We start from the raw sequence: 26,490 nt of genomic DNA, 5'->3' as shown, positions 1-26,490 counted from the left end.
AACCGGTTCGCCCAAATCGGTTTCATTTATTTTACTACCAGTTCTGCGAACCGGTAGCCTTTTTACTACCAATCCAGGTGAACCAATCCGAACCGGTAGCATTTCACCTGATTCTCTTCCTCTCCTCCTCCTCCCATCCTCCTATTCTCCTCCTCCCATCCTCCTTCTATTCTCCTCCTCCTCCCATTCTTCCTTTCTTCCCATTCTCCTCCTCCTTCTATCCTCCTTCCATCTCTTCCTCCTATCCTCCTCCTATTCACCTCCTCCTTCCATCTCTTCCTCCTATCCTTCTCCTTCCCTCTTCCTTCTCTCCAGTGAAATACACCCAAGCACGTATCCACCTGTACAGTTTAGGAAACCAGGGAAGGGTGTGTCACTCTCTTCTGATGCTTTTTGCAGCTTTGGACTCCACCCACCCCACCGCAGGATGAAAACGATATATACATTGACTCGGTCATGTGTTTGATGTATGAGCCAGTCCCCATCCCAGAGTCCAAGCTGCCTCCCGTGTACGTCAGGAAGGAGCGCAAGAGGCACAAGACCGATCCTTCCAGTAAGCTTTGCATGGGATCCATATGCCTTCTGCCTTGGGTATTTGCTGCAGCTCTTGTCACCTTCGCCTCCAAGCTGATAAGACTCCATCCAAGTCATCTTCCTGGCTTGAGGCGTGACATGTTTGGGACAGACTGCATGCACTCTTGTTTGTCTCTTTACACACACACACACACACACAGAGAGAGAGAGGAAGAGAGAGAGAGAGAAAGAGACCAAGAGAGAGAGAGGCAGAGAAAGGGAGGAAGAGAGGTTGAAGGTTTGAAGGTTTATTTTATTTATATGCCGCCCTATTCCCTGAGGGACTCAGGGCGGCTCACAAACCCAAGGGGGAGGGAAGGTAAACCCAAAGGAAATACACAAAAAGGTACAAGGGAATTTAAAAGACAATCAACAGTCACACAATTCGAGAGGGGAAGGGAACTCATCAACCCCAGGCCTGCCGGCACAGCCAGGTTTTAACGGCTTTACGGAAGGCCTGGAGAGAGGTGAGGGTCCGAATCTCTGCGGGGAGCTCGTTCCAAAGGGCCAGAGCAGCCACAGAAAAGGCCCTCCCCCGGGTAGTAGCCAGATGGCATTGGCCAGTAGATGGAACCCGGAGGAGGCCTAATCTGTGGGATCTAATGGGCCTTTGGGAGGTAATTGGCAGCAGGCGGTCTCTCAAGTACCCAGGTCCAATACCATGAAGAGAAAGAGAGTGGGGGGAGGGAGAGAAAAGGGAGGGAGAGAAAGAGAGAGAGACCGAGAGAGGGAGAGACCAAGAGAGGAAGAGGGAGGGAGAGAAAGAGAGACAGAGACCCAGAGACAGAGGGAGAGAAAGAGAGACAGAGGAAGGGAGGGAGAGAGACAGAAAGAGAGAGGGTGGGAGGAGAGGAGGGAAGGAAAGAGAAAGAGGCAGACAGATGGAGAGAGAGAGTGGGAGGGGATGAAAGACAGAGGAAAAAAGAGAGAGAGGGAGGGAGAGAGAGAGAGAAAGAAAAAGATACACACACCCCTCTAGCTGTCTTGCTGACTCTGACCACCTTCTCTCCTAGCCGTAGGAAGGAAGAAGAAGCAGCGTCATGGAGAAATTGTCATCCCTCCTCGCTCCCTCTTTGATCGTGCCACTCCGGGGATGCTGAAAGTACGACGGGAAGGCAAGGAGCAAAAGAAGAACATCCTGCTGAAACAGCAGACCCCGTTCGCCAAGCCCTTGCCCACCCTCGCAAAGCCGGCAGCGGAGGCCGGCCAGGACAACCCCGAGTGGCTGATCAGCGAAGACTGGGCTCTCCTCCAGGTGAGAGGCGATCTACCAAAACAACCCAAAAACCATCCCAGCATCTCTGTGGTGGCCACCCAATATGACCCAGCGGGTGCCATTAAGCGGCCGGGCACTAGATGTGATCTCCTTACATCACTTGTTGTTTTCAGAGATATCTCAGCTCAGAGACAGCCAAGGAACCCCTTTTCTCTCTTCTTCAGAACTGTTTTTCCCCCTTCCTACTTTCTTAATACAGGGATGCGGTGACTCAGTGGCTAAAACCCTGAGCTTGTCGATCAGAAAGGTCGGCAGTTTGGCGGTTCAAATACCTAGTGCCCTGTAACGGAGTGAGCTCCCGTTACTTGTCCCAGCTTCTGCCAACCTAGCAGTCAGTTTGAAACCATGTATAAATGCAAGTAGAAAAATATTATTAAAATTAAAAAAAATGCAAGTAGAAAAATAGGAACCACTTGTGGTGGAAAGGTAACAGCGTTCCGTGCACCTTCGGCATTTAGTCATACCAGCCACATGACCACGGAGATGTCTTCGGACAGCGCTGGCTCTTCGGCTTTGTAACGGAGATGAGCACCGACCCTTAGAGTCGGGAACGACTAGGACATATGTGCGAGGGGAACCATTGCCTTACTTTCTTAACATAAATCCTTAAGTCTATTCCTTTATTAGGAATGTCGGCAGCCCTGGCAAAACGTTTATCTTGCAGACTAACAAGTCTGTCCGACAGGGAGATGAATAGTCTGCCACATCTATTCATCTCCATCCCCTGCCATTTATCCCCAGAGCTAGGGTGGGGCTTCGCTAGCAGTGGCGGCTCTTCTGTCCCAAGGACTGGCCCATAGATTTCCACTGTTCTCCTCTCCTCTGCCTTCTGCGCATCCTCATGTCAGGCACTGGACCCAGCCATTCCTCCTCTTCCTCATCAGCCCCCTCCAGGCCTGGGGGCTGTTGACCCTCCATCTGAGGGCTGACAGATGGCCCAGACTCTGCCTCTGTCTCTCTCTCTCTCTCTGACAGCTCCATTCCCTCTTCCCACTCGGAGCTCCCAGGTTGCCTTGATGACTCTCATGCTGCCTCCTCATCTGATTTGGTTGTTGGAGGGGCTGGCGGCCAGTCCCTTCCAACTGCATTATTCCGTTATTTTGAGACCTTCCCCCCCTTTACTCCAGGCCGTCAAGCAGCTGCTGGAACTCCCACTCAACCTGGCCATCATGTCCCCTGCGCACACTCCCAACTGGGACCTAGTGAGCGACGTGGTGAACTCCTGCAGCCGGGTTTACCGCTCCCCCAAGCAGTGCCGCAACCGCTACGAGAACGTCGTCATTCCCCGCGAAGAAGGGAAGGTGAGTGCCAGTCCAAACTGGGGGGCGCTTTCCCCCACCTCCCCGTGGCCAAAGGGATCCGCAAGCGAGCGGGGATGGACGCAAAACCCCGTCCAAAGTGGGCTCCCTCTTTGTGACCGTGTGTGCCTGTGTGTGATGCTTTGGTGTGGCGCTTTATCCTCCTCCTTTTTTTTTCCTTTTTCCTTTTTAAAAAAGAAATATTTCTTATTATTTTGCTTGTTTAAGAAATTGCCAGGGTGTTTCCCGCGACCGTCACCGGCTTGCCCTCTTGAGCTAGGTTTAACCCCGATACCTCGTGGACGGACGGGCATGGAGACTGAGACCCAGGAGCTTGTGTCAAGGCTTTCCAGCATGTTCCCCAGTTCCTTTGGGGGGGGGTGTCCCATCAGGGATGACAAAGCCTGTCTCTCCCTCACCCCCCCATTCCCCCTCCCCCAGGCCTCACGCCTGCCTCTCCTTTGCCCACTAACTCCATGAGGAGACCTCTCCGATTATTGTCAATGGAGATTCTCAGTCCTCCAGGTCCTGGTTGTCCCAAAGGTGCTTTTTTTTTTTTTTCAAAAGGCAACTGGACTTTCTTGGTTCCCCCCTCCTCCCTTTTTCTTTTTATTATCATCATTACTATTATTATTACTACTTTTTTATTTTTGTGACACTAATCGCCTTCCCAAACCCATCGCGGAAAGTCAAACTTTGCTTCTTATTTTACAGCTTATGTATGAAGCGAACCCTAAGAAGAAGACTAAAAGCATTTATAAGGTGTGCACTTACAAATTGTTGTTCCAATTTGCAGACAGTTCCGATCTCTTTAAGCGTCAGCAGAGAATGGCGCCCGACCTGAAGTAGGAACGGTCCATATTCCCTCACACCTCACACCCCACACCCACCCACCCCCTCACCTCCCGATTCGGCCCTTTCGAAACATCCACCATTTTGTTTTCCGCGTCCAACGCAGTAGATTGTGGTTGTGGAACCCTTTTGTGTCTCCAGCATGCAGTCAAGCAATTTCCTCACCCCCCCTGGTTTGAATTCCATTATTTTTTCCCCCTTTCAAATATATATATATATATAGTTAAAAAATGAAAGAATAAAATCCATCCACCTCCAAGAAACGACACCTCATTCCTCATGGTTTTAGTCTGGTTTCTCTCCCCCCTCCAATCTTTCTTCCTTTCTTTTCTTTTCTTTTTTTTTTTAAAAAAAATTGGGTTTGAAGTAATAAAATTTTGGCTACTAGCTCTTTTTTTTTTTGCTTTTCATTTTGAAATATGATTGCTTTGCAGAACTTTAATGAATTAATCCCTGCAACACCCCCTCAGGTAATGTATCACCTCCTCTCCACCACCCACCACCCCATCCCCCCTTTAAATTAACCCCTGCAGAATTCGAGCAGTACAATATAGCTATATTGTTAGAAGATGTAATGGTCCTTCTGAGTGGTTCTTTACAAATTGGATTAGACACACACATCATGAACACACATGCACACAAACCTCAGTGAGGGGTGGGGGGGAAAGCTCTGGCGCCCTTTTTCTGACATCACAAATATTAAGCCTTTTGGGTAATTAAGCTTTTTGTGTTAAGCCATCATAGATATTAAGCCTTAAGCAAACCTTTTGTGAGGTTGCAAATGAATATTAGGTTTGCAACTCGATTAGGAGACCCAACGTTTCAAGAAAAAGCTCTCTCTGTGTGTGTTTGTCCATGCACAGAAGTGTGACCAAGTTTGTACGTTAACCTGAGCCTTCCTTTGGCTGGCTTGATTTGGACTTTTACGGGTTGCACAGATCCGACCCTGTGGGCTTGTTAGTTGTGGGTTTTTGGCTTAGCCTGATGGCGTTCGACAGGGTATTGTGGCTGGTTTCAGCAAATTTGTGTTTAAAACAAGCTGAGTTTTCCCCTGACGGGGAAAACCAGTCTATGCTTATGGGATTGTTTATTGCCCCTGTGACAACCCTGAAAGAGACTGTATTGGAACTCGCTTCTCATAAATGCTGGTGTTACAATAAGCTGTGGTTAGTTCTGAAAAACAAACAAACAGAGGATTAGGCAACGGAGGGATCTATCAAGAATTCATTCCCCTCTTTCAATTCGTTATCCTGAGACGTGAGAAAACACGGATTCAACGTTGGCTTCCTCCGTTCTCAGCTTTTGTATGAATTAGTCTTGTCTGACTATCTAGACATGGGATGGTGAAGCTTTTTGGCACCGAGTGTCCAAACCAGAACATGCATGCATGCACGTGTATGTGCACGCTGGAGCGCCAGAAACACGAAGACCAGCTGCCATGCTTGATTTTTGGTTGTTTTCAGGCTGTTTTTCGGGCCGTTTTCCAGTGCTCTGGCACCCACAAAGATCCGCTGCTCAGTAACCGGAAGAACAGCTGGCTGAAAAACAGGGCTGTTTTCTGACTGTTTTTGGATGCTCTGAAAGTGGTCCAAAAATGTCCTGAAAACTGTCCCCCAAAACACCCTGTTTTTTGGCCAGTGTTGGCCGTTTATTGGGCCGTTTTCAGGATGTTTTCCGGTGGTCTGGCACCTGCGAAGACCAGCTGGCCAGCGTGTATGTGCGTGCTGTTAGCCAGAAGAGCAGCTGGTGGCATCGTGCATGCCCACAGAGAGGGCTCTGCATGCCACCTCTGGCATGCATGCCATAGGTTCACCATCACGGATCTAGACAGTCTCCTCTGTTCGAGATGGAATCTGTAGTCCAATGTTTCTGAACCTGTGCAACTTTAATAGATGTGGACTTCAATGCCTGGAATTCTCCAACCCAACCATGCTGGCTAGCTGGGGAATTCTGGGAGTTGAAGTCCACATGATTTAAACTTGCGCAGGTGGACAAACATTGGCTTGAAGTCTTGATTAAACCCACTGAGCCCAGCAACCATAGAGTCTGTTATCTAGACAAGCCGTATCCTGGGGAATTCTGGGAGTTGAAGTCCATCCTTTTGAAAGTTGGCCAGATTTTGAAACATCGGCTTAACGCCTTGGTTAAACCAACCCACTAAGCTCCAACAACCATAGAGTCTGGACAAGCCATACCCTAGGGAATTCTGGGAGTTGAAGTCCACTCTTCTGAAAGTTGCCTAAGTTGAGAAACATTGCTATAGATTATCATAATTGGAGAAGGCCAGATTAGGGAAGATTACTGCATTGAAACTCCCACATGAGTCGGTGCGCAGACCAATGCCTCCCTGCTTCTTTCCACGTTGCTCCATATATAAAGTTTGTCACATTTGCTCACGTTTAGACAAAAAACAGTCGCCCACTTCGGACCAACCAGCTGTACGCCCAGGACGAAGGTGCGTCGCACACCCATCTCTACACAAACCATTTCGAGATCATGAAACTGATTGCTGGGAAAAGGAGCCCACCCATCAAACCCCTGTAAGTTCAATTAAAAGAACAATTGGAGAGAAAATGAGTCCTTTCCATGCTTAATAGGCCGGAATCCAGTTGGCATTCCCCAGATGTGATATTGATAAAGGAGAGCCAGCTGTAGTGGGGAAGGTCTTAACTTAGAAACCAGGAGATCGGGAGTTCTAGTCCTGTTTAAGGCATGAAAGTCGGCTGGGTGACTTTGGGTCAATTACCAGGAAACTGAGTTCTAATCCCGTTTTAGGAATAAAAAGCCAGTTGAGTGACTTCAGGTAAATCACCAGTAGACGCCTTAGGCATGAAAGCAACTAGCTTACTTTCAGCCACGTACCAGGAGACAGTGAATTCTAGTTTTTCATGCTTTAGGCATGAAAGCCAGCTGGGTGCATTTGGGCCAGTCCCTCTCTCACTCTCATCCAAGTCCACCTCACAGGTAGTTTGTGGGGAAAATAGGAGTGTCAGGTTTCCGAAAGATGCTCTTATTAATTTATGAGCCCCGAGCCAAGTTTCAAAAGAAATCCAGTCATTTATTAGGAATACCATTTCAGCAAGTTGCCAAGGAGGAGGAAGAACTATTGGGTATGTTCGCCACCTTGTGTTACTTTTAAAGTAGTAAGGGCAGGATAAAAACATTTAATGAACAAACTAAAAATACCAGCTCGTGTTAAATAATAGAAGTATGCACTTCTATTAAGACATAAGGAATGTCTTATGAACAAAAGGTGTGGCTGCCGTCGCAGCGATACAACACATCCCACAGAGTTCCATGGACTGTGTCGAAATCCAAGCTGCTGGGCGGTCTGGTTGGATCGAAAATCACCTCAGAGGGGTGATAAACAAAGAGAGCACACTCTGCTGCTCTCGGGGAGCCCACAATCTCCCTGATAGATCCGGAGAAGGCTCTCAAACCCAACAGAAAGGGAAATGACGGCCATTGCATGCTGGACCGAAGCTGTGACAGCCACCGGAAGGAAGCATGGAAGATGGACTGACAGTGTGATCAATGGCTTTCCAACAAACACCTCTCTTTTGTTGTTGTTTTATTTCAGGCTTGGCATGAATCCTTTCCAGAAAAACCCGAAACACACTTCAGTCCTTGCAGAAAGGTAAGAACTGGCAAGAGAAGGTGGAAAAAACATATGATCTAGAGCAGGGGGTGGGTGGATCATCAAATCTGGCAACTTTACGACTTTGTGGACTTCCAACTCCCAGAATTTCTCAGCCAGCCATGCAGAGTTCTGGGAGTTCAAGTCCACAAGATGTAAAGTTGACAAGTTTGGAGATTCCCCCCGATCTCGAGTTCATGATATTCACTCCAACACTGTGTTATGTTAGTGATGTGTTTACACATAATCCAGCACTGAAATCATAAGGTTTTAATTGAACTGCTTTGTGCCTATTTGTTTTTGTTTTTTCCCCTTTCAAAATATCTAACTTGGGCTCCCTTGCTCAATCCACCATTTATTCGTTCATTTACTCATTTGCTCATTCACATCACGTTTCTGTACCTCCTATTTGGCTTTACTTCTTATCCTATCTATTAACTAGCTATTTTTCCTCGAATTCTAGTGGGATCAACTATGATAAGCCACTGCCTCCAATTCAGGTTGCATCTCTCCGAGCAGAGCGCATTGCAAAGGAAAAGAAGGTAGGTCAAAAGAGAAAGAAAGAAACAAACAAAGAAAGAAAGAAAGAGGAAGGAAGGAAGGAAGGAAGGAAGGAAGGAAGGAAGGAAGGAAGGAAGAAAGGGAAAAGGAAAGAAGGAAGGAAAGAGAAAGAAAGAGAGAGGGAAAGGAAGGAAGGAAGGAGAAAGAAAAGAAAGAAGGGGAAAGGAAAGAATGAAAGAGAAAGGAGGGAGGGAAGAAAGGGAAAAAGGAGGGAAGGAAGAAAGAAGAAGGAAGGAATGCAGGCAGGAAAGAAAGAAAGAGAGAAAGAAAGAGGGGGAAAGGAAAGGAGGATGGAAGGAAAGAAAGAGGAAGGAAAAAGAGAAAAAGAAGGAAAGAAAGAAAGAAAGGGGGAAAGGAAAGAAGGACGGAAGGAAGGAAAGAAATTGTGTTTTTAATTCTTGTGCCTATTTGCTGATCATGTTAAGTTGTAAGACTGCCTTAGGGAGAAATATATCTGTAAGCCAGCTGGGTGACTGAGTCAGTCACCAGGAAACAGTGAATTCTAGTTGCACCTCAGACATGAAAGCCAGATAGGTGACTTTGGGCCAGTTACTCTCTCTCGCTCTCTCAGCCCAGCCAGTCTCACAGGGTTATTGTTGTGGAGGAAATGAGTAAGGAACATTAGGTATATTCACCGCCTTGAGTTTCTTACAAAGTAATAGAAGCAGGAAAAATAACTAATTAATCAATAAAAAGAGGTAAGATTAACACAGTGGCCAAGACCCTGAGCTTGTCGATCAGAAAGGTTGGCAGTTCGGCGGTTTGAATTCCTAGCACCGTGTAATGGAGTGAGCTCCCGTTACTTGTCCCAGCTTCTGCCAACCTTACAATTTCTAAAGCACATAAAAAAATGCAAGTAGAAAAATAGGGACCACCTTTGGTGGGAAGGTAACAACGTTGCATGTGCCTTCGGCGTTTAATCATGCTGGCCACATGACTACGGAGACGTCTTCGGACAGCGCTGGCTCTTCGGCTTTGAAACTGAGATGAGCACCATTCCCTAGAGTCGGGAACGACCAGCACATATATGTGAGGGGAACCTTTACCTTAAGAATGATTCAAGGGAAGGAGGACCCACTCCCTTCTAGCACTGATGATGTTACCCAGTTGAGCCATGAAAGGTCTGCAAGAAAGCCACTAAGCTCAGAGATCACCAAGGACCCCTCATTAACTAGGTAATTGGAGGCCAGTGCCTCTCTCTCAGCCCTAGAGAAAAGGATGCAGGATCAAACACCAAGAAAACGGCAAAGACACCCCCCCCCCCCCAAGGGAAAGCCTCATCACAAACTCTTTGCCTCTCTTCTCCTTTCCAGGCTCTGGCAGAACAGCAGCGAGCTCAACAACAAGCCACTCCACAACAACAACAGCAGCAGCAGCAGCAGCAACAGCAGGCCGGACAGCAAACCGCTCAGCCATTGGCGGGGCAGCAAGCACAATCTCAGCCCCAGGCACAAGGCCAGAGCATCCAGCAGCCTCAAGGTGGGCTGCAGACGGCCGCCACCACGGTGGCAAGCACAGCTGTGTTGGTAAGACCCTCTTGCAGGCTCTCTGTGGACAGCCAGATAGGGCACAGAGCTACAACTGGATTTTACACATGGCTGTGGGGCGATTCCTTTCCCTTGGTTGCCTCTCAGGTGTTAAGTGAGATGAAGATGCATGCTAAATAGTGTCATGGTGAGGTGCTTCCCTAGAAACCAGGAGACGGTGAGTTCTAGTCCTGCCTTAGGCATGAAAGCCAGCTGGGTGACTTTGGGCCAGTCACCAGGAGACCAGGAGTTCTAGTCCCCATTTAGGCTTGAAAGCTGTCTCAGTGACATTGGGCCAATCACCAGGAGACCGGGAGTTCTAGTCCTGCCTTAGACATGAAAGCCAGCTGGGAGACTTTGGGCCAATCACCAGGAGACCGGGAGTTCTAGTCCTGCCTTAGGCATGAAAGCCAGCTGGGAGACTTTGGGCCAATCACCAGGAGACTGTGAGTTATAGTCCCCCTTTAGGCTTGAAAGCTGTCTCAGAGACATTGGACCAATCACCAGGAGACCGGGAGTTCTAGTCTTGCCTTAGGCACAAAAGCCAACTTGGTCACTTTGGGCCAATAACCTGGAGACAGTAAGTTCTAGTCCTACCTTAGGCATGAAAGCCAGCTGGTGACTTTGGGCCAATGACCAGAAGACTGGGAGTTCTAGTCCCCCTTTAGGCATGAAAGGTGTCTCAGTGAGAGAGAGAGAGAGAGAGAGAGAGAGAGAGAAAGAAAAAGAAAGAAAGACATCATCTGGTGTGGTGGTGCAGTGGGTAGAAGGCAGTATTGCAGGCTAACTGCCCATGCCAACAGTTCGAATCTCACCAGGCTCAAGGTTGATTCAGCCTCCTATCCTTCTGAAGTGGGTAAAATGAGGACCCAGATTGTTGGTGGCAAGAGGCTGACTCTGCAAAGTGCTTAGAGAGGGCTGTAAAGCACTGTGAAGCAGTATATGTCTAAGGGCTATGGCTATCGATGCTGGGAGGCATCTGGAGGGGGTCAGGAGGGTCTCTTCCTTATTCCTCTCGTACCAATGTCGGTGCCTTCTCTCTCTCCAGGCTGGCACCATGAAACCCACAGTGACCGGGACCAACATACAGACAGGTACACCTGGCCAGTCCTTGCAAAGGGGAAAACGGCAGAATAAACGTTCCTCCCCTTCACTCCCCTCCCAACTCTCCCCCCCCCCCCCAATCATATCTGCTCCTCCTGCAACCCAAGTGACCTCTCCTTTTGCTTCCAGCCACTGTGAGCGTCAACACCATTACCGGAGTCCCTGCAACTACGTTTCAACCCATCAACAAGCGGTTGGCTTCACCCATTATTCCTGGGACGCTGGCGGTGAGTGGCCGTTCCTCGGAGCAGAAAACTAAGACGGTGAATTTTGCAAAAATAAAAAATAAAAATGGCCACCTTGTATTAAAATGGGAGGGGGAGGGATAGCCTTTGGAGAAGAATAGATAAGATTGGACGTATTGGGGTTCATTGCAGAGGCATCCAGATGTTCAAACTGGGATTGGCATTTTTGTACATCTATCAAGTGGACACTAACCCTAACCCTTCCCAAGGACCTGGGATAGTCAGATGTGGATGTGTTGAAGGTTTCGTCAATGCGTTTGTCAATGTCAATGCCTCCTCCTCCTTCTCTCCTTCCTTCCTTCCTTCCTTCCTTCCTTCCTTCCTTCCTTCTGTTTCTCCTCCTCCCTTCTCTACCTTTGTTCCTTCCTCCTCCTCTTCCTTCCTCCTCCTCTTCGTTCCTTCCTTCCCCTCCTCCTCTTCCTTCTTTCCCCTCCTCCTCTCCTTCCTTCTTCTCCTCCTCCCTTCTTTTCTCCTTTCCTTCCTTCTTCCTCCTCCTTCCTTCCCCTCCTCCTCCTTCCTTCCCCCCTCCCTTTTTCTCTCCCTTCTGTCCTTTTCCTCCTCCTCTTCCTTTCTTCCTCTCCTTCTTTTCTTCCCCTTCATTCTTCTCTTCTTCCTTTTCCCCTCCTTCTTTCTCCTCCTCCTCCTCCTCCTCCTCATCATCAGTAGTAGTAGTAGTAGTAGTAGTAGTAGTAGTAGTAGTAGTAGTAACAACAGTAGTAGTAGTTCAGTGATAATACACATTTAAGTAACTTGAAAATGGCTTGGCTGCATTGCTCTTAATAATGTTTCCTATTACATTATTATTCTGGATTGACATCCTGTCTTTCTAAGATTGGCATTCTTTCGTGACAAACCATGATGCTAAGTTGTGATTTAACAAAGGAACGGTGTCACTTCCGTTGGACGAAGTGGCCAAATTGTTACAGATGGGGCTGAAGGCTTTTGAGAGAGATGGGAAAGAAATTTGCTCTAAATGTGGATTTTCAGCCGGGTCAGTTCCGGTGAGGCGAATTTAGCTGCATACCTGCTAACCTTCCGATTTCTCTCTTTCCCTTTAGACGTCGGGCTCAGGAACGACCACTGCTCAGGTGGTCCATTCCCAGCAGAGAGCCACCGGCACGTCAGCTGCCTCTACGGAACTGGTCACCCTCACGTCTACGCCCGGAGTCCGAGCAGTCACTTCAGTGACTGCCTCCGCTGTGGTGACCACTAACCTGACTCCAGTCCAGACCCAGCCAAGGTCTTTGGTCACTCAGGTGACCCCAGGTAAGACCTGTAGGGCTGCATCCTTGAGAGTAGCATTTTTCAACCTCAGCTGCTTTTTCAGAGGGTGATCTGAGCTCGGTTTCCCCAAAAACCACAAGGCAGATTCCTGGTCCTGAGAAAACCCCTTTTATTAAACGAATGTGAATTCCTCTCATTCCCATTCAGCCAAGGCCTGGCAAATACTCTTTCAAAGGAATATTTATGAGTACAGACCTTATCTATCTTGGAAAGCTGCCACGTAAATATTTTCCAAATGAGGTGCTGTGCAAGGAAAGGCTGGACACAGAGTCTCGGAGATTCCTTCCTCACTCAGGATGGAAGGCTGAGTCAACCTTGAGCCTGCTGAGATTCGAACTGCCAAATTGCAGGCATATGGCAGTCAGCAGAAGTAGCTGGAAGTACTAACCGCTGCGCCACCGTGGCTCATGATTCTTTTTTCTTTTTTTCTTTTCTTTTTGTTCCCCTGCAGCTGCTGCAGCCAGCGTCCAGCTCTCCGGGAAGACCATCCCTCAAAATCACTTCCAGCTCCTACGCCAGCAGCAGCAACAGCAAGCAACAGGACAGGTGCAAGTTCCCCAGATCCAAACCCCAGGCCAGACCCCATCACAACCCCAGATTAAGACTGTCGGCAAGATCTCCCAGGTGAGGAAGAAGAGGGTCTCTGCGTCTGTGGTTGGGAAGCTGGGCCATCCCCCCGCGTTGGCTTTGAAAGAAAGCCACTTTTCCCAGCTCAGGGAAACCATGCAAGAAGTTGAAATTTACTGTTTTGACCTAGGCTTCCCCAGCAGCACAAAGCCGAGTCCTCGTCCCGATAAGCCCCTTTTATTTAGTTGACAGTGAATTCCTCTCCAGCAAAGTCTTTCCTCTCCCACAGTCTTTCAAGATAGGTCACAATTACTGACCTTTATCAGGCTTGGAGAGTAGCCAGAGCGATAGCTTCCAGATGCCGCAATACTTAGCAAGAATGCAGGAAGGAAATAATTGTCTCCTGCAAACTCTCCTCCCCTTTTGCTCCTCTTTATTCCCTATGGGAGGAGCCATTCAACGCCCACCTGTGGCCTTACTCCAGGGGTGAAATCCAGCAGGTTCTGACAGGTTCTGGGGAACCAGTTGTGGAAATTTTGAGTAGTTCGGTGAACCGGCAAATACCACCTGGCTGGCCCCAGAGTGGGGTGGGAATGAAGATTTTGCAATATCCTTCCCTTGCCACGCCCACCAAGCCATGCCCACAGAACCCGTAGTAAAAAAAAATGAATTTCACTACTGCCTTACTCCCAAGTCAACCCTGATTTCTTAGCTGTTCCTTTCTTCTGGCAACTCTGCGCATGCGCACACTGGGAACAGGCTTCAGCTATTCTTCTGCCTCACTGATGTCTGACTCCGAAGGCAGCTGATAACTGTCAGATGGCCCTGGCCCCTGCTCTGCCTCCGACACAGAGCCCTTGTCAGAGCCTTCCCCAAACTCCAGGACTGACCCATGTTCCTCCCCAACCTCCCCACTGTCCGACTCTGCTGCCAGCTCTGCTGGCTGCTGGCCGGCCACAACATTTACGTTCTTGGGGGCTTTGGCTTCCACCAACCAGGAGCAGCTCATCAAGTTCCAGAAGCAGAAGATGCAAGCAACACAACAACAATCCTCCCAGCCGCAGGGAGCCCCTGGAGCACAACAACAGGCAGCCCAGGTTCAGGTGCAGCAGCAACAGACGCAGCAGTTGACGGCGGTAGCGGCTTCCAGGCCAGGCGCAGTCCTGGCTGGCACCACAGTCACCGGCCTACAAGTGGCCCGGTTGGTGAGTGAGCCCTTGACCTTCCCAGGGCTGCCCAGAGCTTTGCTAAGGTCTCAGAAGGCAGACGGTATCTCCTTTGGTTCACTAATCTTTATTAAGATTTTTAGGAAGATCAGCAAAAAAAGCTAGGGCAAAGTTTGAAAAAGTGCAAGAAGCAAAATTAGTAAAAACGAACCCTTTCCTTTAAAGAAAGCAGCTTTCCATCCTTGTCACAGCAAGCGCAGTCCTCCACTTATGACCAGTTGCTTAGAGACCGATCAAAGTTACAGCGAACCCCCCAAATAGGTTCTTAATGAGCCAGATTTGAAGTTACGATGACTGGGGAGGGCTGGGGAATTCTGCGAGTTGAAGTCCACCTTTCTTAAAGTTGCCATGGTTGAGAAACATCGGTTTAGATCAGCGGTCACCAACTGGTGGTCTGCGAGAAAACTTTGGTGGTCTGCAGAAAAATCATTTGCATTTTTTAGATTGCATTAAATCAGGGGTCCTACAGCTCCTGGGCCGGATACGTGCAATGAATGTTAGTGTTGCTGCAGAGTATCTCCCCCTTCAGGGTCTTTTTGTGCAGGTCGGAGGGGGGCAGAAATTCCGACTTGAGATCACTGGGCGTGGCCGACTGAGTGGGCGTGGGCAGTTTGACACCACTCCCCAAACTGCTTGTCAGCGTTCCAAATATCATCCAGAATTAAATCAGCGCAGCTTTCATCAAAGTTCCAATTTAATAAGAGAGACATGTTGGTGTAATATGTGGAAAACCCAAATCTGAAAGCTTCCTGGGTTTCCACTCAGTTGAAAGTTCAAAACTTTGCCCCCACACCCACAAGCCCATCACATGGTCCAATCTTCCACTGCCATGCTGGCATTTCCACCCATCCAGTTCCGGTCAGGTGCAGAGGTGCAGAGACAAAGGATGACCTTGATTTCTAGAAAGGATTTTATTTTTTTTTGAAAACAAACACATTCTACTCCTTACTATTCCTTCCTCCCAATTCACCACTAATGAAACAGCATAGTAAAATAATAGAAAGTGTGGCAGACCAAAGATCCTAAAAGGAATATGAATACAGGCCTAACACTGCTGGCATGTTTCGTCTTCAGATTGGGTAGACTGGGCCGAAGCCATGGTGGCCGGCCCCTTACATTTTCCAGGACGGTCCAGCGGTCCAGATCCGACCACATTGCAGGCCGGATCTGGCCCACGAGCCTTGTGTTTGAGACCCCTGGACTAGGCAGCCCCAGTTACCTGCCTGTTGCTTTGCACCTGTACAATAATAGCAATAGCAGTTAGACTTATATATCGCTTCATAGGGCTTTTAGCCCTCTCTAAGCAGTTTACAGAGTCAACATATTGCCCCCAACAATCCGGGTCCTCATTTTACCCACCTCGGAAGGATGGAAGGCTGAGTCAACCTTGAGCCAGTGAGATTTGAACAGCCGAACTGCAGAACTGCAGTCAGCTGAAGTAGCCTGCAGTGCTGCACTCTAACCCCAGCGCCACCTCGGCTCTCTAATAATCCCGATCAGGGGTGGGATTGAAAAATGTTTGCAACTGGTTCTCTGCCCGCTTGCTGGATGGGTGTGGCCTACTCGGCCTCCTGCACCACGGCTGATGGTGTGCGTTATCGCCCTTTCCAGGCTGCAGAGGCTTTCCTTGAGCCTCCGGGAAGGCAAAAACAACATCCCCCAGGCTTCGGAAGCCCGTGTTTTGCTCTCCCAGTGTCTTTGTGAGGGCCCTGTATTTACCTGGCATGATGAATGGGTACCCTGGAGACTCAGGGAAGGGGAGGGGTTGGGTGGGGCCAGCCAGTCCTTGCAACAACCGGTTCGGCGAACCAGATGCAAAATTAACATCCGGTTTGCCTGAACCAGTGCGAACCATCTGAATCCCACTCCTGATCCCGATTCCTTCCTGCTTAGACGCGCGTCGCTGCTTCTCAGCTCCAAGCCCAGAGCCAGATCCCGGGTCAGACGCCTCAAGCAGCCCAAGTGGCTTTGGCCAAGCCGCCCGTGATGTCCGTCCCGGTGGTGTCGTCGGCAGGGGTGACCGCCCTCCCCGTGACCGTCTCCGGAATCAGCGTGGCGATTGGGCAGCCCCAGAAAGCAGCAGGTATTTGGGTCGGAAAGGATTCGGGTGGAAAACGGGGCTGGGGTTGATTTTGGTTTAGCTGAATCGTTTGTCCATCCGATTTCTGTAGCCGCCCAATTGATGAATCTGGGTGGCTTGCCGAGTAATCCTCCGCTTACAACCATTCGTTTAGCGGCTGTTCAAAGTTAAAACAGGCCCGAAGAAAGGGACTTATTGTGACGTCTCTTCTTTGCACCCTGAGCAGGAGGGCAGGCAGTGATGGCTCAGCCGCTCCACGTGCAACAGTTTTTGAAGGTGAAACAAGCTCAGCACCACCAGGCAGCCCAGCAGAAGATCATCCAGCCCCAGGTGGCCCAAGGACAGGCAGGTGTTCAACAGAAGGTCAGTCTCCCTCCTCCTCCTCCTCAAAAGACTTTTTCCTTCCAGCACTGACTGATGATTTACGTAGTTGGGTCATTAAACATCTGCAAGAAAATTGCCAAGCTCAGAGAGCACCAAAGACCCCACAGTTGTCATGGTCATTCTCTTCCTCCTCTCTACAAGCCCATTCCTCTTCCTCTTCACAAACCCCATCCTTCCTTCCTTCCTTCCTTCCTTCCTTCCTTCCTTCCTTCCTTCCTTCCTTTCTTCCTCCCTCCTCCTTTTCCTCCTCTCCACAAACCCCATCCTTCCTCCCTTCCTTCCTCCTCCTTTTCCTCCTCTCCACAAACCCCTTCCTTCCTTCCTCCTCCTTTTCCTCCTCTCCACAAACCTCTCCCTCCCTTTTTTCCTTCCTTCTTTCCTCCTCCTCCTCCTCCTCCTCTTCTCCACAAACCCCATTCTTCCTCCTCCACCTCCTCTCCACAAACCTAGCTCCCTTCTAGCAGTGATGAGATTTCCTAGTTGGGTCATGAAATGTCTGCAAGAAAACCACCCAATTCAGAGAGCACCAAGGACCTCACAATAATCCTCCTTCATCTTCCTTCCTTCCTTCCTTCCTTCCTTCCTTCCTTCCTTCCTTCCTTCCTTCCTTCCTTCCTTCCTTCCTTCCTTCCTTCCTTCCATCCATCCTTCCTTCCTTCCTCCCTCCCTCCCTCCCTCCCTCCTTCCCTCCCTCCTTCCCTCCCTCCTCTATATAAGGGTTCTTTTAGATTTACTCATCAGAAACCACATTCCTTGGAGACCCCAGATTGCCGTCACTAGGGGAAGGTGGCCAAATTGGAAGGTCCAGTTGGTCATTTCTGGGTCACGATGGAGCACAGCTGCTCCCCTGAAGGTCCATTGGTGTCAGAGGGAAAGTGGCAGATTCATCGACCTCTTCATTTCTTCTCGATGACTTGTTTGCCTTTCGACCAAGGAACACAGATGACCGGCTGCTTTCTCCCATCTTTCTCTCCTCTTGGAAAGGCAGATGAGTTGACCTTCCCGGCCAGTTAGGGCCCCATCCTCAGCTCCTTCCAGGTCTAGTCTAGGTTGACAGCAATCACTCCCCTCCTTCCTGGATGGTCACCAGATCAACTGGCAGGAATAGCCAACACTCCAGAAGATAGGCTTAAGATACAAAAGGATCTTGATAGATTTGAACATTGGGCACTATCTAACAAAATAAAATTCAGTGGTGAAAAAAGTAAGATTCTACATTTAGGCAAGAAAAACCAAATGCACAGGCACAGTATAGGTGGTACCTTGCTCAACCGTAGTAACTGTGAGAGGGGTCTTGGAGTCCTAGTGGACAACCATTTAAATAGGAGCCAGTTGTGTGCAGCAGCTGCCAAAAAAGGCAACACAGTTCTAGGCTGCATAAACAGAGGGATAGAATCAAGATCACGTGAAGTGTTCATACCACTTTATAAAGCCTTGGTAAGGCCACACTTGGAATACTGCATCCAGTTTTGGTCGCCACGATGTAGAAAAGATGTGGAGAGTCTAGAAAGAGTGCAGAGAAGGGCAAGAAAGAGGATTAGGGGACTGGAGGCTAAAACATATGAAGAACGGTTGCAGGAACTGGGTATGTCTAATTTAATGAAAAGAAGAACTAGAGGAGATATGATAGCAGTCTTCCAATATCTCAGGGGTTGCCACAAAGAAGAGGGAGTCAAACTATTCTCCAAGGCACCTGAGGGCAGGACAAGAAGCAATGGGTGGAAACTAATCAAGGAGAGAAGCAATCTAGAACTGAGGGGAAATTTCCTGACAGTCAGAACAATTAATCAATGGAACAACCTGCCTCCAGAGGTTGTGAATGCTCCAACACTGGAGGTTTTTAATAAGAGGTTGGATAACCCTTTGTCTGAAGTGGTGTAGGGTTTCCTGCCTAAGCAGGGGGTTGGACTAGAAGACCTCCAAGGTCCCTTCCGACTCTTATTCTATTCTATTCTAATTCCCAGCAGGTCACCGTTCAGACCCAGCAGCCAGCATCTCAGCAGCAGAAAGTCTATGCCACCCAGCCGGCCATCAAAGCCCAATTCCTACCAACACCGATTTCTCAGCCCCAGAAGACAGGTGGGGCACAGCAGGTCCAGACCCAAATACAGGTAAGGAACTTTCATTTCCTTCCTTGGGGGGGAGGGGGGAGGAGAAAAACAAAACAGGTAAATCTTTCGCTTGGACTCTTCACTGCTTTCTCAACAATTCCATCCAACCCCAAGTGGGTGCAAGCAGTCTTTTGACTTAACAAATGCAGTTTAGCTCGCAATTACGGGTTTTTTTCAGTTGTGACGGTTGCCAAGCACAGGTTGTTGTGTGTAAATGCCCATGGTGCATAAACACTCAGTTTTTTGTGGCATGTGCAAAGTGAACACTGCTGTCATTTCGTGAACCCATTACTTATTTATACATTTTCTTTAACATACATCAATACTTTATAAACAGCGTATTGTCTGTGTATTATTTCTTTACATAATAGTACATAATACAATGTGACTCAGTGGCTAAGACGCTGAGCTTGTCAATCAGAAAGCTCAGCACTTCGGCGGTTCGAATCCCTAGCTCCCGTGACTTGTCCCAGCTTCTGCCAACCTAGCAGTTCAAAAGCACGTAAAAAATGCAAGGAGAAAAATAGGAACCACCTTTGGTGGGAAGGGATCAGCGTTCCGTGAGCCTTCGGCATTGAATCATGCCGACCACGTGACCATGGCGACGTCTTTAGACAATGCTGGCTCTTTGGCTTTGAAACGGAGATGAGCACCACCCCCTAGAGTCAGGAACGATTAGAACATAAGTGCAAGGGGAACCTTTACCTTTATATAATTTAGTAATATATTAAAACATAAATCATAGATAATAGTATTTTTCTAATGTCTAATTTCTACTTCTATCATCCAACCATTGATAGAATAAATCCTATGTGTGAAAGTATTCTGTATCTTCTTTATCTTTTATCCTCAATATCAACCTGTCCATTTCTGCACAATCAAGTATTTTTTTAATTACATAGAAGATGTAATTTTTAAAAATGCTGTTTTTTAAAAAAAAAAAAAAACTGGAAACCAGAATCAAATACTGGTTGCCCCCCAAAAAGTCATATATTGAGGTCACGTGATTGTAAACAGTTGTAAAGACAGGTCAACTGCTAAGCGCCCAAAATATGGTCACGCGACTCTTTTTGGGGCGAAAAGGTAGCCGACAGAACTTCAGATCTGGGCTGGAAGTCCCTTTTTGGGGGTCTGCCATAACTTTGAACGGGCACTAAACAACCAGTTGTAAGTCAAGGACTACCTGTAAGAACCCAGGTTTGCACATAAGATTGATGGAAGACAAGTTATCTGATCTTTGACTGTAATAAACATTGCCTTGCCTTGCCTTGCCTTGCCTTGCCTTGCCTTGCCTTGCCTTGCCTTGACTTGACTTGACTTGACTTGACTTGACTTGACTTGACTTGACTTGACTTGACTTGACTTGACTTGACAGAAGTATGCAGTATATCTATATTATGGTCAAAGATCAGCAATAGACATTACTTTTTACAATATATTGAAAAGTACTGATGTTAAAATATATTTAAAAAGTACTGATATTAAAAGTGGATAATAACATACATGCTGTCAAACTGTTCAGGTCACTCCCTGGTTTTCGTGCGTGAAAAGTCGCTAAGTAAATACAATGGTCCAGAAATTGTTAAAGATATGCCCAAATAATTGGTACAAGTTGACAGCTGTACTTCTGTAACAATTTTTTTTTTCTTGTGGACATTGCAGCAACACAGAATTTTGCCACTGCATGCATGGTGGGTGGGGTTTGAGTCCTGGAGGAGAAAGCCTACATAAAAATTTTCTGCCCTCCCTGGCAATCTCTCTAATAAGGGGAGAATATATGCAGACCTACAAACTCTGTATAGCTCACAGTACAATAAAACATGTGAGATATCTTCAACTTCTCCTTTACCACATATACATACCTCTTCTGCTACTGGAGTTCTCTTATACCTGCCTTGGAGGAGTGCCGAAGGAAGAATGTTAAATCTGGCTCTGAAGAAAGCTATTCTTCATTTTGGGAAGATCAGGTCATTTAGATACCTTGCCGATTCCCACACACCCTGTTAGATTCTGTCCCTACTGTGGAGAGGCAACCTATTTAGTTCTTCTTGGAACTCCATGTCCCTCATTCTATTGATTACTACTTGCTTTGCTTGCTCAAAGCCTAGGGACATTAAGAATACCGGTGAGAGCCCATAAGAGGCCAGCTTGTGATCTATTGCCTGTTTCCAGGGGTAGGGGAAGTTGTCAGTCAACACTAGTGGGGACAGTCCCTCGGGAAAGAAATGCATTTTGAGCCAATGAATGATCATCATCTTCCAGACTTGACTTGACAGAAGACAAATCCACCTGCTGTATGTTGTTGAATTGTGCACCCTCCAACCAACTCTCACCCATTTTAATATTTTTTTTTAAAAAGAGTTTTATTATTTTTTAGTTACAAAGATAAACATCCCATCTTTCCTTATGCAGTGTGTCATCTGGGTACAAACATCTCTATGCAACATCATTCCTCTTTTGCCACATTTTTCACAGTCATATTAACATTATTTCCCTAAGTTTAGCACTATAATATATTGAGCATTTAAACGTTATGGAATTCTCCATTTTTCTTCTTAATATCTTCTAGTAATAATATCATATCAATGTTACACATAATTACTCCCATCATACACATACTAATCATTTTCATCTTATTTATATCTCTATCTAAGTGTTATCTACCTTTTTTTTTAACTTTCTTCATTTCCAAACTCCTTTTTTCCCCTCCAACCATTGGTAAAATACCTCCCAAATTATTTAGTATTCAGTTTGCTCTTTCTCCTTAATTGCTAATGTTAATCTGTTCATTCCTGCACATTCTAATATTTTCCTTATCACCTAATATCTTCTTTTTAAAGGTGGCCAAAATCCCACAGGTCGTCTCCCAACAAGCAGCGGTGGCTAATATCCAGCAGGTGGTTTCGGTTTCCCAACAGGTAAGGTTTCCTAGAACCTGTTGGGTCTTCCAGGTGTCCACAAGGCAGCTGGGCCTTGAAGCTTATTGTAATGGTGGTCTCATCTTTCTCAGAAAGGCACTAAAATCGGCCCACTATATTTTTGGACTGTTGTTCGCAGCTCCGAGGTTGGCAATTTGGTTGCAAACATTTCATCACCATTCATGAGACGCAGTGGTTAGAGCGCAGTACTGTAGGCTACCTCTGCTGACCGCTGTGGTCAGTCACGATATAAAAAAGATGTTGAAACTACAGGAGTGATTTACTATTGTCTTCTCCTGTACAGTATGAGATGATTTTTTTGTTGTTGCTACTAAAATGTAATGGCCTTAGAACCTTCCTGTATCACTGCCCTTGGGTAGAGGTTTGTGCTTGCTGTAGCTGGCCATATGGAGTGGCCCTCATGCTTGACTGGGGGAGTATATATTCTTAGCCTATACTCTGATGATCTTGGTTATCCCACCCAGGAAATCCTTGATCCTTGTTTACGGTGAGGCAGCAAAGCAGGACTTGATGGGAGGTTATTATATGAAACCAGTAAAATTAAGTGTAACTAATTTACTGCAGATACCAAGTACATTGAAATTGTTTGGGGCTGTTTTATACCTTTGCCTACAAGGCACCTAATACTATTGCAGCATTTTCAACAATATACTGGCATTGTAATTGTTAATTATTTACTTTTCAAATGTCTTAATGCATATTAACCATCTATTAATGTTGAATATATATACTGATGTTTATGCAAGTTGGCTTCTCATTGAATTTTTCGGCTGATTTTCAGCTTTATCTTACTGATTAGATTTGTGGGACTACTAAAATAGAAACGTACATATTGTGTTTCCAATATTTAATGTTACACAATAAGCTGTTTTGCAATTACAGGGGGGCTGGAGGCTAAAACATATAAAGAACAGTTGCTAGAACTGGGTATGTCTAGTTTAATGAAAAGAAGGACTAGGGGAGACATGATAGCAGTCTTCCAATATCTCAGGGGTTGCTACAAAGAAGAGGGAGTCAAACTATTCTCCAAAGCACCTGAGGGAGGACAAGAAGCAATGGGTGGAAACTAATCAAGGAGAAAAGCAACTTAGAACTAAGGAGAAATTTCCTGACAGTTAGAATAATTAATCAGTGGAACAACTTGCCTCCAAGTTGTGAATGCTCCAACACTGGAAGTTTTTAAGAAGTTGTTGGATAACCATTTGTCTGAAGAGGTGTAGGGTTTCCTGCCTAGGCAGGGGGTTGGACTAGAAGACCTCCAAGTCTCTTCCAACTGTTTTATTCTATTTCTTCTATTTATTTTAGCTTGTAGGGGAAAGAAGCCTCCCACTGTACCCACCTGCCTTCCCTCACTTCTCTTTTGCTCTCACCCCACCAGGTTCAAGCTCAACCCCAAACAGTCACCTTGTCCCAGACCACAGCGGGACAACACCAAGTCCAGGTCATCCCAGCCACCACCGCCACGGCTCAGGTCGTCCCCCAGAAACTGATCCAACAGCAAGTGGTAACCACCGCCTCCCCCCAGATCCAAGCTTCGGTCGTGCCAAACCCTGCCCAGGCGCCTGCCCCACCCGACGGGCAGAGTCAGCAAACGAAAGTGCAGATGAGAGCACCCGTCCGGTTAAAGGCTCCGAACAAACCCAGTTGAGCCCTCCCAACTTTTCGTGGCAGCAAGCCAGGGAGAGAGAGAGAGAGAGAGAGAGCTTCTCTAGGTGGTCTCCCGTCTGACAAGATTGGAGGTTTGGCTTCTCTCCTGCGAAACATCTTACTCGTCTGCGCCAGAAAGGGCCGTTTCCCCTGCTCTCCTCCAGACTTCTCTGCTTCCCGGAGAGATCCGTGGCTTTCGAAGCCGACCCCAAGGAAACGCCGTTCTCGCGAACTCTGCCGTTAGCCCAACCGCTCATCGATGCTCACTGCCCTTTCGGTGGAAACCCCGCAAAGTTGCTTCTCCAGTGTCGTGGGTAGCAACGCCGGTCGTTATGGTCCTCCCCTGTGAGAAGGGGGAAATCTTTTTAGAACTTTGTGGGGTACAAAGCTGGACACTATCCGGGCCTCGCATGTCCAAGTGGGAGGTGGGGGTGGTGGGGGAGGACAGAAAGTTTTGTCCAAAGCAAGGGGTCTCCAATCTTGGCAACTTGGAAGCCTGTCGGACTTCAACTCCCAGAATTCCTCAGCTGGCTTTGCTTTTCTGGCTTAGGAATTCTGGGAGCTTTGCTGGCTGAGGAATTCTGGGAGTTGAAGTCCTCCAGCCTGCAAGTTGCCAAGGTTTGGAGACCCCTGTTCCAAAAGCACTCCCTTCTCCGTTGAGCCGAGAAATGTGAAGATTTGTAAGTATCTGTAATTATGCATCCTATTTCAGTCACCTTTTTTTTTCAGGGGGGGGGAGAGAGGTTTGAGCCTTTTTTAAACAAACATTAACTTGTGGCACGTTGGTTCGTGGGGTGGGGGTGTGTCAGGCATTTTGCTTACTGTTTTGCTTAATCGGTCTTCGTGTTTTGAGTGTGTGTGTGAGTGTGTGTGTGTGCGTTCTTTGTTTTATTTTTCTTTTGTACAGAGAAAAACTCTTCGTTTTAAAGCTTCCGCTTCTCTCTTTTTTGCCCCTCACGGTTTCAGATATTAAGTGTGCTAGACATGTGGTTGATTGGTTGGTCTTTTTTTATTTAAGGTATTAATATTATGTGACAGTGACTGTATTTCAGCGTCGTCCATCATTCTCAGCCCCTTTTTCACCGGTGGAAGGAAAAAAGAAAAGAAAAAAAACGTGTTTCATTGCTCATCAGATGTTCTGTTTTGGGGGGGAGGATTGGGGAGGGGGCTTCCAGGCTGAAGGAAATTTTAACTTAGGAGTTCCCAGCGTTGGTTTTGGCCCTTTCTCTTTGCGGTCTTGTTTTAAAAGCTCAGCTATGTTTCCATTTCAGAGAGTTGGAGGAGAGAGAGACATTCAGGCAAATTATTATTATTATTTTTTCTATCAACGCCAAAACAACAGAGGTATTTTTCAGACCTTCAGTTGTTTGAAACAAACTTCTTTCCTTCCTTCCTTCCTCCTCCTCCTCCTCCTCCTCCTCCTCCTCCTCCTCCTCCTCCTCCTTATTTTTCCCCTTTCCCTCCTCCTCCCCCTCCCATTATTCCTTGCCTTATCCCTTTCATCATTCCTCTCCCCCTCCCTTCATTATTGTTCTGTTTTCTTCTATCCTTCTCCTCCTTCGTCATCTTCCTTCTCCTCCTCAACCTCCTCCTCCTCTTCTTCCTCCCCCCCCCCCCATACTAACTTATATAGTGGCACTCATGCCAAACTTCCGGACAATGTCGGTCCTACCTCCAGATGTTCCCAAGTTGAGATTTGTGCTGGCCACATAACTTCGGCATCTCCGCTTTTTCAAACAGGCACAATTTCTTACCCCCTTTTTGTCGTTGCTTTTTTGCTCTTCTTAGCGCCCTATCCTTTCTATTTTGGAGCCTCGGGGTTGTTTTTCGTTTTTACAAAAAAAACGGTATCCTTTTTAAAATTTAAATTAAAAAAAAACTTTCTACGTGAAGGAAGGTTGAAGTTGTTTTACCCCAAAATCTATTTCATACCATGGACTTGTATTTTATCAGTTAAATCTCCATTCGGGAGTGCTATAATTCATTTGAAAAAACCAAGATATTGGGGAGGGGGGGAGCCGTTTGGCCCCAAGGACCCTACAAGACTGGGATGTTGGCAAATTAATGCCCCCACCTTAAAGGGTCCTCTCACTCTCCTTTCCCCCACCTTCCATGCAAGTCTGACAGCCAAAACGAATTTTGCTCCCAAATATGCTAAAATCTTAACGTGTGCACAAGGCTGTAGGCTATAAATCCCCTGTACCTTTAACAGGGTTGGGTTAAGCGTGTTGGGACTTCAATTCCCAGAATTCCCCCAGCCAGCAGCTGACTAGGGAATTCTGGGAGTTGAAGTCCACCCTGCTTTACATTACTGAGGCTTAAAGGAACACTGCTGTAAATGAACTCCATATGCATAAAGTGACACCGCCCATTTCAATTTCACTGTGCCGGTTTTGAGTGTGTCTGATTTCAACAGAAAAAATGTGTACGATTTCCGTGTCTTGATTTTCACGGGAAAATGCCAATTTGGTAGTTCCACATTTCTGATTACCCGTTCCTTACTTTCTCCCCTTGGTAAACTGACTTGTAAATAACCTTTATGAAGATTAAAAAAAAAATTTGTACTTGACTGTAGGATGGGAAGGATTTCTGTTGTATCTTACCCAAAAGTGTATTAAAAGTGTACATTTTTACAACATTCTTGTAACTTGTGCGTACCTAAAGTGTGTTTTGTCTGATCTGCACTCCCTCACTCTGACATTTAGGGAGATGGAGCCTAAAATCTTGAAAGTTTTTTAATAAATCAGCCATGCCGATCAAAGTGAATCTCTTTTTGCCACCTTATCCTCCTCACCATGTAGGTTTTTCCATTGTGTTCAAACTTTTCCAGCTTTTGCAGAGTTAAGAAAAAAAAAAAAGCACTCCCCAACTGCATATTCCCATATTTCCCCATCAGCCTTCATCATCATCATCATCATCATCATCATCATTTAGGTAAAAGTAAAAGTTTCCCAAGCACATACGTGCTAGTCATTCCTGACTCTAGGGGGCGGTGCTCATCTCCTTTTCAAAGCCAAAGAGCCAGTGCTGTCCAAAGACGTCTCCGTGGTCATGTGGCCGGCATGACTAAACGCCGAAGGTGCACGGAACGCTGTTCCCTTCCCACCAAAGATGGTTCCTATTTTTCTACTTGCATTTTTTACGTGCTTTTGAACTGCTAGGTTGGCAGAAGCTGGGATA

At 47.0% G+C, this 26,490-nt stretch overlaps 1 protein-coding gene across 1 annotated transcript in view; it reads left to right on the top strand.

Annotated features, from left to right (window-relative positions):
* EP400 (E1A binding protein p400) overlaps positions 1–25,957 on the top strand; it is an 89,727-nt gene extending 63,770 nt beyond the window's left edge. Inside the window, 19 exon segments of the mRNA XM_087705787.1 lie at positions 400–553; positions 1,587–1,828; positions 2,977–3,150; positions 3,862–3,909; positions 4,434–4,469; positions 6,403–6,539; positions 7,580–7,636; positions 8,100–8,178; positions 9,511–9,723; positions 10,772–10,817; positions 10,957–11,054; positions 12,131–12,338; positions 12,808–12,980; positions 13,922–14,128; positions 16,043–16,232; positions 16,456–16,592; positions 18,578–18,724; positions 21,565–21,642; positions 23,042–25,957. Of these exon segments, the coding sequence (XP_087561913.1) occupies positions 400–553; positions 1,587–1,828; positions 2,977–3,150; positions 3,862–3,909; positions 4,434–4,469; positions 6,403–6,539; positions 7,580–7,636; positions 8,100–8,178; positions 9,511–9,723; positions 10,772–10,817; positions 10,957–11,054; positions 12,131–12,338; positions 12,808–12,980; positions 13,922–14,128; positions 16,043–16,232; positions 16,456–16,592; positions 18,578–18,724; positions 21,565–21,642; positions 23,042–23,311 (2,694 nt within the window). The 3' untranslated portion in view covers positions 23,312–25,957.
* The last annotated feature ends 533 nt before the right edge of the window (positions 25,958–26,490 follow it).

The sequence above is a fragment of the Thamnophis sirtalis genome, unplaced genomic scaffold, assembly GCF_051295495.1.
Source record: "Thamnophis sirtalis isolate CommonGarterSnake01/CBP01778 unplaced genomic scaffold, rThaSir2_p1.2 scaffold_2, whole genome shotgun sequence".
Lineage (NCBI taxonomy): Eukaryota > Metazoa > Chordata > Lepidosauria > Squamata > Natricidae > Thamnophis > Thamnophis sirtalis.
This window is presented reverse-complemented; position numbering and strand designations above follow the sequence as displayed.